At 44.0% G+C, this 12,428-nt stretch overlaps 1 protein-coding gene across 1 annotated transcript in view; it reads right to left on the reverse strand.

The window, feature by feature from the left end:
- THUMPD2 (THUMP domain containing 2) overlaps positions 1-10,723 on the reverse strand; it is an 80,442-nt gene extending 69,719 nt beyond the window's left edge. The window contains exon 1 of the mRNA XM_063443638.1: positions 10,530-10,723. Coding sequence (XP_063299708.1) covers positions 10,530-10,646 — 117 coding nt within the window. The 5' untranslated portion in view covers positions 10,647-10,723. The remainder of the gene's footprint in view (positions 1-10,529) is intronic.
- Positions 10,724-12,428: the final 1,705 nt, after the last annotated feature.

A 12,428-nucleotide genomic window follows, 5' to 3' on the forward strand; every position in this document is an offset into this window, starting at 1 on the left:
GAAATAGTATCATGTATTTTGAGTGAGAAGTTGAGTAAAAAAAAATTAAGCTGCGCCATATTCGTGATCTTGGTGATGGCATTCATATTGAACTAATTTCTTGACTGTATCAATGTGATGGGTACTCACTGCAATTAGATGAGTCCAGAGATGTTGCAGAACTTTCAATTTTGTTGTTTTTTGTTAGATATAATTTTGACAAACAGATTGAAGAAGACTTGCTTCTGTGTGAATCTTTAAAAACACATACCACTGGCAGTGGCGTACAACCCCCCCCTCGCGCTTACTCTACGCGGGACGGGGCAGGCAACACATGGCGGCGGGCACCTGGTCGCAGGGGATGCAGGGCTGCGACCACGGTATGTACGCCAGTGCATGCAGATGCACACACACTTAAAGGACCACTACAGACACCCAGATCACATCAGCTCAATGAAGTGGTCTGGGTGTCAGGTCCCTCTAGTTTTAACCCTGCAGCTGAAAGCATAGCAGTTTCAGAGAAACTGTTATGTTTCACTGAGAGTTAATCCAGCCTCTAGTGGCTGTCTCACTGACAGCCACTAGAGGCGCTTCCGCCATTTTAAGACACTGAACGTCCATAGGAAAGCATTGAGTAATGCTTTCCTATGGGCGGTTTGAATGCTTGCACGGCTCTTGCCGTGCATGCGCATTCGGAGCTGAGAGGCGGAGGGATCCCCAGCGCCATGGGAGTCCGGCGCTGGAGAAAGGTAAGTGCTGAAGACACACACACACACACACTCTCACGAACAAATGCATACACACTAGCTAACAGACACACACATTTACTGACAGAGACACACTCAGCGGCAGACATACATACACACTCACTTACAAAACATACACTCTCACTGACAAACACACACTCACTAACAGACATCAAACAGACTCACTAACACACACACACACTCAGTAATAGACACACACAGTAACACACTCATTGACACTCACTAGCAGACACACACACTCTAACACAAACACCAACACTCACATACTAACACTCACACACACACTAACACACACACACACACACACACTCACACACTCACTAACACTAACACACACTAACACTAACACACACACACACACACTCACACACACTTACACACACTTACACATGTTTTTTTTTTAAATTTAATCCCCCCAGCCTCCCTACCTTTTGGAGTGCTGAGGGGATTCCCTGGGGTCCAGTGGTGCTGCTGGGTCCCCTGAGTGCTTCCTCTTCAGCTCCCTCGCGCGCCGCGTAGGGATGCCGGCGCCGGAAGATGACGTCATCTTCCAGCTCCGGTATCAGTGCAGTGCGCGAGGGAGCTGAAGAGGAAGCACTCAGGGGAGAGTGCTCCCTCGCGCACCGGCCAGCCTGACTGCCCGCCGGGTGTAAGCAGGGCCAGCCTCAGGGGGCCCTGAGGTGGCCGGCTCCTGGGGCCCCCAGGAGAAGAGGCTGGCCCAGTGGGTACATACAGGGTCGCAGGGGCGGCCGGGCCCCCTGGTGGGCCGGGCCCGGTCGCAGCCGCGACCCCTGCGACCCTGGTATGTACGCCACTGACCACTGGTGAGAACACCTTTAACTGTGTCCAGAAGTTCATGAACACACACAGTATAAATTGGGAAAAATGTGTACATGTGTGCAGTGAGAGTGCCAAAGCAATTGGGAGAAAGTGGCAAAGCGGCAATTGGGAAAGTGGCAGGCGCTGAAAAAACAGCACCAGTTTTCACTATGTTCGTCACAGACATGCACTGGTAGCTAAAAATATTTCAATCTCTCTTAAAACTGTGCTAGACAAATCGATCCAGATTATTAATTTTATAAAAAGTCATCCATTGCAGTCACGACTATTTAAAATTATATGTGAAGATATGGGTAGTCACCACTCTGCTCTGCTTTTGCATTCAGAAGTCCGTTGGCTATAACGAGGTGAAGTCCTTATTAGAATGTTTGAATTGCGTCAAGAGTTGTTTGCATATTTCCAGGATCATAAATTTGGATTATCTGATCGATTAACAATCACTCTGTGGTTATCCAAAGTAGCACATCTTGCAGGCATATTCACAAAATTAAATGACTTATGTCTAAGGAAAAAACACTAATATTTTTAATGCTAGAGATAAAATATTTTCACTGTCTCATAAGCTGCAATTTTGAACTCTTTTATTTGAACTCTTTGCCAACACTTAAGGATTTTCTTGAAGAATCAGAAATTGAACTTGGGGGAGGAGCGTGGGTGGACCCGAAACCACCGCCGAGGTACATCGGCAGGGGTCTCAGGTAAGTCACTGAAGGGGTTTTCACCCCTTCAGCAACATGGGATGGGTGGTGGGAGGGAGAGGGGACCTGCAGTGCCAGGAAAACAATTTGTTTTCTTGGCACTGGAGTGTACCTTTAAATTAGATATAAAAAGAATTTGCCAGCAAAAGAGAACATTACACTCCGCTCATTTAAAGGGTTGTGCTGCGCTGTGCTACTCTACGGCACACTTTATTGTGGGGGGTGGGGAGGGTTCCAAAGTTTTACCATGTCAAAGGGTTCCAAGGGAAAAATTAATTGGGAAACCCTGGTCTAAACCGTTGGCAACAAACGAGAGTACACCCCTAAGTGGAAATGTCCAAATTGAGCCGAATTAGCCGTTTTCCCTCCCCGGTGTCATGTGACTCGTTAGTGTTAAGGTCTCAGGTGTGTTAAATTAGGTGTTATCGCTCTTTCATACTGGTCTCTGGAAGTTCAACATGGCACCTTATGGTAAAAAACTCTCGGAGGATCTGAAAAAAAGTACTTTGGCACTTTGGAGAGGTGTTTTCTTCACGGATGAATCCCGGGTTTTACTGTGCAGGGCAGATGGCAGACAGTGTGTATGGCATTGTGTGGGTGAGCGGTTTGCTGATGTCAATACAGTAAAACTGCACATTTTTGAGTGTCCTTTTTTTATGGCCAGCCTAAGGCACACCTGTGCAATAATCATGCTGTCTAATCAGCATCTTGATATGCCACACCTGTGAGATAGATGGATTATCTTGGCAAAGGAGAAGTGTATCATATGTATATAATATATATATATATATATATATATATATATATATATATATATAATCTAAGTAACGTATATACTCGAGTATAAGTCGAGTTTTTCAGCACATTTTTTGTGCTGAAAAACCCCAACTCGACTTATACTCTAGTCAAGGTCTGTATTATGGCAACTTATATTGCCATAATACAGACCAGGACCGCCGGGCTTGTAATTAGCATTTACTTACCATTCCTGCAGCTCCTGTCAGCTCCCTTCTCTCTCCTCCGGTCCGATCAGCTCCCACTGTAAGTCTTGCAAGAGCCGCGGGGTCAGAGCTCCGCGCGGCACTCACACCGCGAGACTTGCAGAGGGAGCTGATCGGACCGGAGGAGAGAGAAGGGAGCTTACAGGAGCTGCAGGAAAGGTAAGTAAACGCTTCCTGCCAGCCCCCTCCACTGAACTGCCAATGCCACTGGACCACCAGGGAATGAGAGCCCCCCTCCCTGGCGAGCTAACAAGCAGGGAGGGGGGACGAAAAAATAACATCAAAATTTGAATAATATATCAAAAAAATATATATATTAAAATAGTAATAATAATATAAAACAAAAAAATATTAAAACAATAATAATTATAATATAAAAAAAAATAATAAAAATGCCCAGCCCCCACCAAGGCTCTGCATCACATACATACACTGCGTTCATACACACACTGCGTTCATACACACACACACACACACACACTTTTTTGGGATCTAATTTTATTTAGAAATTTACCAGTAGCTGCTGCATTTCCCACCCTAGTCTTATACTCGAGTTAATAAGTTTTCCCACTTTTTTGGGGTAAAATTAGGGGTCTCGACTTATATTCGGGTCGATTTATACTCGTATATATTTAATTAACAAGGGTTTCAAACTTTATTTCCGGCAACAGGCACTTCTGTGGATGGCTATTCCGTCCATATGATCGCAATGTTATCACTGCCTTTTTTCAAGGGTATCTCTAGGCAACCAGTTGGTTCCGAAACGTTAGGGGTATTGGTGGATCGTGTTTCTGTCTTGCTAGGCTTGTGGAAATTAGGTAATTACTTTGTATTATATATTTTGCCTTTTTATTGCTTTGTCCATTTATTTTATGTATTGACAAAATTATTTGTTTGAATAAAGGATTTATGAATTTATTTGTGGCTGTTATCGTATGCATTCTGTATCTTTGTAATATTGTAAATGTGTCACTCATTTGTGTTCACTGCATTACCATATGCAACCACCAGGCTTCACAACAGTTGGGAAAGTACAGATTTTGGATTTCTGTCCTGCTGTGCAGCTTTATTTCCCCTGTGTCCCACATCCAGGGAACTATCCCCAGACAGCAAGGCGCAAGTTAATTATTACATGTGCTTGCGCTCCGCAGCGAGCATTACGACTATGCAGGAAGTGCTTTAGCAGGAAGCTACTGCCACGTCAGGATAGTTGAGAGATATGCAACACTGTTTCTTTTAAACTTTAGTACCAAATTTTGAAACATAAAACATACTAAAGAAAGTTTTGTTCATTAACACTTCTAAATCAATTTTCACATTTGACGATAGACAAAAATCAATATCAAAATATAACCAAATATAGACAAAAATCAATATCGCTAACGCAGACGTGAAATGTCCGCATTAGCAATAGGTGAGCAGGGGCCTCAGCATCATTACCATTCAAACATCATGTACTGATTATTGTGCTTAGACTCCCCTTTTAATCTATAAAGTCAATTTGAACTTTTGGCTTTAGTGGCTTTCATTTGATAAAATAAAAAATATATATATATATATATACATTTTAAAGGTTCTCAAATATATAAAAACAGTATACCGTAAAGTATCTTATAAATAAATTGTATAACTTATTAATAGTTGTCATACAATGTTTGATGCAATAGTGCCACCTTAAGGCATCAGCCTTATTTGCAAGCCCTTGAAAGCAGCACAATATCCATTATTAAAGAGAAACTATAGGGGTAGATGGATACCTTTTTAAAATTGTTATACAGATAAAGCAATACAAAAATAATGCAAATATAAATAAAAATATAGAATACTATAGAATATAGAATACTGTTGTATCTGACAGTATTTACATCACCTGCTATGCCTCCCACCTGTTATTTTACTGGCACCAACCCCATGGCTGCCCAGTCGCTAGTCTTACGTGCATAGTAGATATGCACACACACATGAGTAGCCACCACATAGTTCATGCTGCCAGCAGGTAAATAGTACTTGAAATTAGCTAAAATGAGCTATAATTCGCAGACATGCATCCTTCCGGAAGCAATGCATCTTGGTGCTTTTTGAATATTCAGAATCCTATATATTGTATAAGGTTTGGATGTGAAAACACTCATTTTAATCCAGACATTGAATGCATCAGATCCGGTCAGATGGAAAGAATTGCAACCGGATTTGGCTTTTATAAATATAAGAACCGGCATTCCGGTCAGAATTCAGCTATTTTCACTGGATTCTGCTCATTCAGAAAAATTCAATTGTTACTGAATTACCCTGTTTACGTGCTTGCTTACAAAAAAAAACACAAAAAACGTCACCTTGTCATGTTTTTTTTTCAAAAAATACAAACACCCCAAAAGTGGAAGCAGCAATGGGGCCCTGGGAAAGCTTCTTCTTGTGGGCCCATCATTGCTATATCCACTTAGTGCTACCACTCCCCACTTCCTTGTCCTATTCCTCTCATTTATATAGGTATACACTGACCAGCCACAACAGTAAAACCACTGACAGGTGAAGTCAACATTGTGGAATATAATAGGCAGCAGTCTAGGTCATAGAATCTCCAAATGGGGGTTATCCCGGTATGCAATGGTTAGTATGCATTGGGCGCCCAAAGCTCATTGATGCATGTGGGGAGAAAAGGCTAGCCTGTCTTGTATGATCACACAGAGCAGCTACTGTAGCTCAAATTGCTGAAAAACCTAAAGGGACACTATTGTCAGCTGAACAACTACTGCTTAATGTAGGTGTTCTGGGGACTATAGTCTGTATCTGCAGGCATGTTCATGTAAACGCTGCCTTTTCTTACATTGTTCCCTAGGGACGCCACCAGTGGAAGTCACACAAACTGCCACTAGAGGTGCTCCCTGGGTCAGTGTTGCACAACGTGCAGCACTGAAGTTCAGTGTTTCCATCATCAGAATTCACGATCTCAGGCAATCCAATGCTTTCCCATAGGAATTGTCAATTCTGATGCCATGGAGGCAGATCTAAAGCGGGGCCAGCGGACCTGCGTGGCGCTGAAATAAAGGTATGTAAACTACTTATTCGAGGGGGACAAGCAGGGCTGTAATGCTGGCCATGACAGAAGGTGTCAGAACACAGTTTGCTGCAGATGGGGCTGAATATCAGCATACTGATCAGAGTACCCATGATGAGCCCCGTCTGCTGCCAAAAATGTCTTCAATGAGAACGTGGGCATCAGAACTGGACCATTAAGCAATGGAAGAAGGTTGCCAGGTCTGATAAATCAAGTTTTCTTTTAGATCAGGTGGATGAACGGGTGCATGCATGCAATTTATTTGGGAAAGAGATGGCAGCAGGATGCACTAAAGGAAGAAGGCAGGCCGACTGAGACAGTGTTATGCTCTGGGCTATGTTCTACTGGGAAACCTTGGGTCCTGGCATTTATACAAAAATACAATGTGTGCTGGCACTCAATCACGTCATTAGGTGCAGGTATTCAAGGTTAACCCCAAAACAACCTCATAATGTCAAAAACAAATAGATATGAATACCGCACTCAAATGTATGACAAATCTCAATAACAAACGTGATCTCAATAACAAACGTAATGCAATTAATTTATTGTTCTCTTAACTTACTATGGAAAAATATATATAATTGTCTTTCATAGAATGATTCCATCGTATGTATAGTTGCATTCATTTCATCATATATACAATAGCTATTTACAAATAATTACAAAATCCTCCATAAATACTATTTGCTTTTGCACAGTGTTAAGTTCATTGTATATGTATATGTACAGCTGGTAATGATCCCACTGGTGCTGTAGAGAAAAAAAAAATTAGCACGGTACCAAATGCTGCTGCCTATATGAAGTCATAATGAAAAAGAAAAAATTTAAAAATTTAAAAAATTACAAAAAAATAAAAAAGACAAAAAATAAAGTCCTGATATACCACAGTCCAAAAAGATACTGCACTATAGAAATCTCTATATATAGGTGGATCTCACCAATCTGGATGTTTTCTTAGTATGAAAAGCTGAGAAGGCTGGAGGATTTTGTAGTAAAATATGAAGTAGATGAAAATGAAGAGGGTGAATCTTCCTGCTGCGACACCATCTGATGTAAAGATCACCTCACCGACACCCGGTGTGTATACGTGTGGTCAGCGTTGCAGACAGTCCTAGACAGTCCTTGGGCTGCGCGCTCGGGACGTCCATGTCCCTTCAACAGCCCCGACAAAATCCTCCAGCCTTCTCAGCTTTTCATATTAAGAAAACATCCAGATTGGTGAGATCCACCTATTTATAGAGATTTCTATAGTGCACTATCTTTTTGGACTGTGGCATATCAGGACTTTATTTTTTGTCTTTTTTTCATTTTTTCTATTTTTTCTTTTTCATTATGACTTCATATAGGCAGCAGCATTTGGTACCGTGCTAAAATAATTTTTTTCTCGACAGCACCAATGGGATCATTACCAGCTGTACATATACATATACACTGAACTTAACACTGTGCAAAAGCAAATAGTATTTATGGAGGATTTTGTAATTATTTGTAAATAGCTATTGTATATATGATGAAATGAATGCAACTATACATACGATGAAATCATTCTATGAAAGACAATTATATATATTTTTCCATAGTAAGTTAAGAGAACAATAAATGAATTGCATTATTACTAACGTTTGTTATTGAGATTTGTCATACATTTGAGTGCGGTATTCATATCTATTTGGTCCTGGCATTTATGTAGATGTTACTTTGACATGTACCAATAACCTTGTGATTATTGCAGACCACATACACCATTCCATGGCAATGGAATGGAAGGCAATGGTATTGCCTTTTTTTAGCAGGGTAAAGAATCCTGCTACACTGTAAAAATTGTTCAGGATTTCTTTTGAGGAACATGACAAAGAGTTCAAGGTGTTGCCTTGGTCTTCAGATTTTCCTGATCTCAATCCTATTGAGCATCTGTGTGATGTGCTGGAACAACAAATCCAATCCATGGAGGCCCCACCTCGCAACTTGCAGGACTTACAGGATCTGCTGCTTATGTCTTGGTGCCAGATACCACAGGACACGTTCAGAGGTCTTGTGGAGTCCATGCCTCAACGCATCAGAGCGGTTTTGGAAGCACGACCTACATATTAGGCAGGTGAATTTAATGTTGTAGCAGATCAGTGTATTTATTCTCCTTTGTTCAGCAATCTTGTTTCAACTGTTAACACATTCAAATAGTGTGTCTCAGTTGACACTCTTAGCCATTGAATTATATCCCAGCTCAAACAAAGGTAGTAGAGCCCAACTTCTAGAGGAATGAAAACATGATGGTCATGGTTGAACCTAGAGGAGGTTTGCTAGTGATACAACTAGCCTCATTGGTGATACTCAAAGTGGGCACTCCTGCCTGAAAAGCAGGTAGTGGCATATCAAATAAAAATGGGGCCTATGGCAAGCACTGAAATTGCGCCTCTCGCTGCACCCATCTATTAGATATGTTTAACATAAAATCTAATAAAAAAAAAAATACAAGCTGCATGTGATGTGTCTGCATTGTGCACTGGCTGTATGTGATGTGAGTGGTGGCTTTATGTAATGTGTGTGGTTATGCTCTGTGTAGTCCCTCCTGCTTGGCTTTCTTCAAGGGAGGATGGGCTATGCTGTCATACTCCCTGGGGGTGAATGTGCGGTCGGTGTTCTATCAAAAAACCCTACCCCGTGAAAATTCCCTACCCTCGTCACTTCCGGTGACGCAGCCGCACCGGAAGTGACCCTCATCCAATGGAGGAGGAGGGTGTGCGCCGCCGCGCAAGCGCACACCAACTAGGTAGGGATTTTTCACGGGGTAGGGGAAATGAATGCAACAGTGCGCACGCGCGGCAAAGTACTCCCGTCGGAGGTATAGCGCGCGTGCGCACAAGTTGCAAGGGAGCGCTTCACAAACCGCGCGTGCGCAGTATAGGGGTAGGGAATTTTGATGGCTATTAGCCCTGTGAGATCTCCCTACCCCTATACTGCGCATGCGCGGACTCATCATGAGATTAAAGCCTCTCCCTGCTCCCAACACTCTCAGCCATCCAAGATTGAGGGTGAAGTATGGTGGGACGGTGGGTGTTTATGTGCATCATATTGGGGGGGTCTGTGCAGACCCCCAATTCTGCACAGACCCCCCCCAATATAATGCTCATAAACACCCACCGTCCCACCATACTTCACCCTCAATCTTGGATGGCTGAGAGTGTTGGGAGCAGGGAGAGGCTTTAATCTCATGATGAGTCCGCGCATGCGCAGTATAGGGGTAGGGAGATCTCACAGGGCTAATAGCCATCAAAATTCCCTACCCCTATACTGCGCACGCGCGAACTCTGATCGTCGGATTAAAGCCTCTCTCCCTTGCCACTAGTGCGCACGCGCGCTGTACCTCCGACGGGAGTACTTTGCCGCGCGTGCGCACTGTGGCGTTAATTTCCCTTACCCCGTGAAAAATCCCTACCTAGCCTAGTTGTTGTGCGCGTGCGCGGCGGCGCACACCCTCCTCCTCCATTGGATGAGGGTCACTTCCGGTGCGGATGCGTCACCGGAAGTGACGAGGGTAGGGAATTTTCACGGGGTAGGGTTTTTTGATAGAACATCGGCACTCAAACTTTAGTACTGTAATAACTCCCTCACAGATTGGTACTCAGCGAGTCAGAGTGCAAGATTAGAACATCTGGCGACCTCACTCTGACTCACTAGAGAGTGCAAGACTGCAATGGAGCTATTACTGTGGGGTGAGTGTGACAGGGTTAGTTTAGCAGAGTGAGAGGGATGGTGAGTGTGTCAATTTTGGGGAAATGAGTGACTGCAGCAGTGTGTGAGGGGTGACAATGCATGAGGACTAAGTGTCAGTATGTAGGGAGGCTGTGTTAATAAACACCCCCCTTATCTCCAGGGATTAACAAATACATTCCCTGGGGGTCCAAACAAATGCAAACTGCTTACCATGAGGCTGTGCTAGAAAACACTTGGCACCATAATCAATACAGTGCACTGTTGTGGTGATGTTGCTTAAACTAAATCTTATACTCATAGGGGTCGGCTATTTTCTATTTAAGAGAGACTTTCTGGCAACACACTGTAATTTAACACTATCTTCACGCTATGCTCAAAAAAAACATTGCCCTCACTAATGATGGCGCCAAACGCGCTGACACGTAACAAAAAGATCTATGTTGCCTTAAATTAAGTGTATCTAACGCTTGCTTACATCTACAGCGGAAGCTTTTCGTGTCACCTCCTCAGTCACGAATCGCTCCAAGCCCCGACCTGCGGTGCAGAAGAAACGCGCTCTCTTAGGAGAACAGTCCACTTTCGTTTCCGCCATTGGTTACTTTCTTTACAGGCGCTTACAGTACATTACATGAGGGCAGAACCTCCCAGGTCTCTAAGCAAAACCCTGGCCTGTAGTTTTTTACGAAGTACGCGTTCTGTCATCTAATTTTGCGAACCTCGGCAGCCATGATAAGTACTGGCAGCCCCTCTCCTGTTACGTCATGGGGCCTGCGTGTAGTAAATGCCCCCAAGATAGAAAAGAAGCAATAGAACACAAGTTAGTACATTTGGGAAGTGAGGTTCGGTTTGGGTGAAATAAACATTGTATAGCTGTGCTATTATGGTTAGGAGGTGATCATATTATCACTCAGTAGTATTAAAAGGGAAACCCACCCCATGTTCACTACATTCTACAGGTCAGTAATTCTCAACCCTTTTTTTCATCAAGGCAATCTTATAGGGTTACAAATACAAAAAAAAAAGAGGGAGTTAATATAGCAAGCATGTGCATGCACTGTGGTTTCTATGCTTGAAGAGCAGAAGGTTTCTATATTAAATAGTTTTTTCCTCCTAATTTATACATTTGCAAGAAAATCTGCTGGCACAATGTATAGATAAAATTGTATTTTCTTATGAGCATAAATTATAGGTATTGTGACAGGGACCTTGAAACACACTAGTGTGCCATGGCCAGTAGCTGGGGGCGGCCGCATTACATGACTTGACTGACGGGAAGAGTGCTGTGTGCTCCCCTCGTGCCGGTCACTTGGACATTGTGCCCTTCCCACAGAAGCTTGGGGGCCGCCAGTGGACAGAGCTCCGCGGTTGTGCCCAGCCGCCAAAACAGGGCCCCGAGCACCAGTGAGTGCCTCCCCTTCTGCCTGGGGATCCTGCTCCTGGAGTGTTGCTGCTTGGAGTTTGTGCTGCAAGTCTGTGAGTGGCCTCTACGGGCATGTTGGGCCCTTAACCCCTTAAGGACTGGACTGTTTTTGCGATGTTGTACATTTGCAACCAGGCCTCTTTTTACACTTTTGTGGTGTTTGTGTTTAGCTGTAATTTTCCGCTCTCTCATTTACTGTTCCTATACAAATTATATGTTGTTTTTTTCAGGACAAAAAAGGCTGTCTTTACATACCATTATTTATATAATCTCATGTAACTTAACTTAAAAAAAAAAAAAAAAAATATGATGAAAAAAATACATGTTTTTTTGACTTTTACTTGAAAAATCTTTTACTCATCTACAAAAGCGAATACAAAAAACTGCTAAAAAGGGGGGCGGGGCGGGGCCGCCGAGCCGCATGGCAGCAAACTAACAGGGCTCCGGGCCCTAGCCACAAAAAAAAGGCATTAATACCGACTAAAAACGGCCCTTAGAGCCGGACACCAGCACAGGATCAACTAGAGAACTACCACAGCTCCGGATTGATACCGCACATGTCTTTAACGCACCGGGAGCGATGAAACCGATGCACCCGGCCTACCAACCTCCACAAGCAACGACATGGCAAAAATGAGACCTGGCAACGGAGGGCCGCACCAAGAGGCACACATGCCGGAGACACACACTGCCATGAAGTACTGCACCGGCTCGGGGCACGGCCCCGTCCCCCCCCCGGCCGGTGGGGGTAATCCCGGCCGCGTGGGGACCGCACATGCCGAGGCTGGAGCCTCCAGCCGGGACCTGTGCCGCTCTCCTACACTGGCAGAGGCTGTCATACTGGGACCCGCCAGCAGTGTGAAGCGGAAGACGGCGAACCCGTGCGGGGGGAGACCTCGGCGCCCGCCGCCTGACCTGTGGAGGCCGGGGCCGCGGACTGGCTGCCCGGGCGGC

This window comes from Pelobates fuscus, chromosome 2, assembly GCF_036172605.1.
Source record: "Pelobates fuscus isolate aPelFus1 chromosome 2, aPelFus1.pri, whole genome shotgun sequence".
In the NCBI taxonomy this organism is placed as follows: Eukaryota; Metazoa; Chordata; class Amphibia; order Anura; family Pelobatidae; genus Pelobates; species Pelobates fuscus.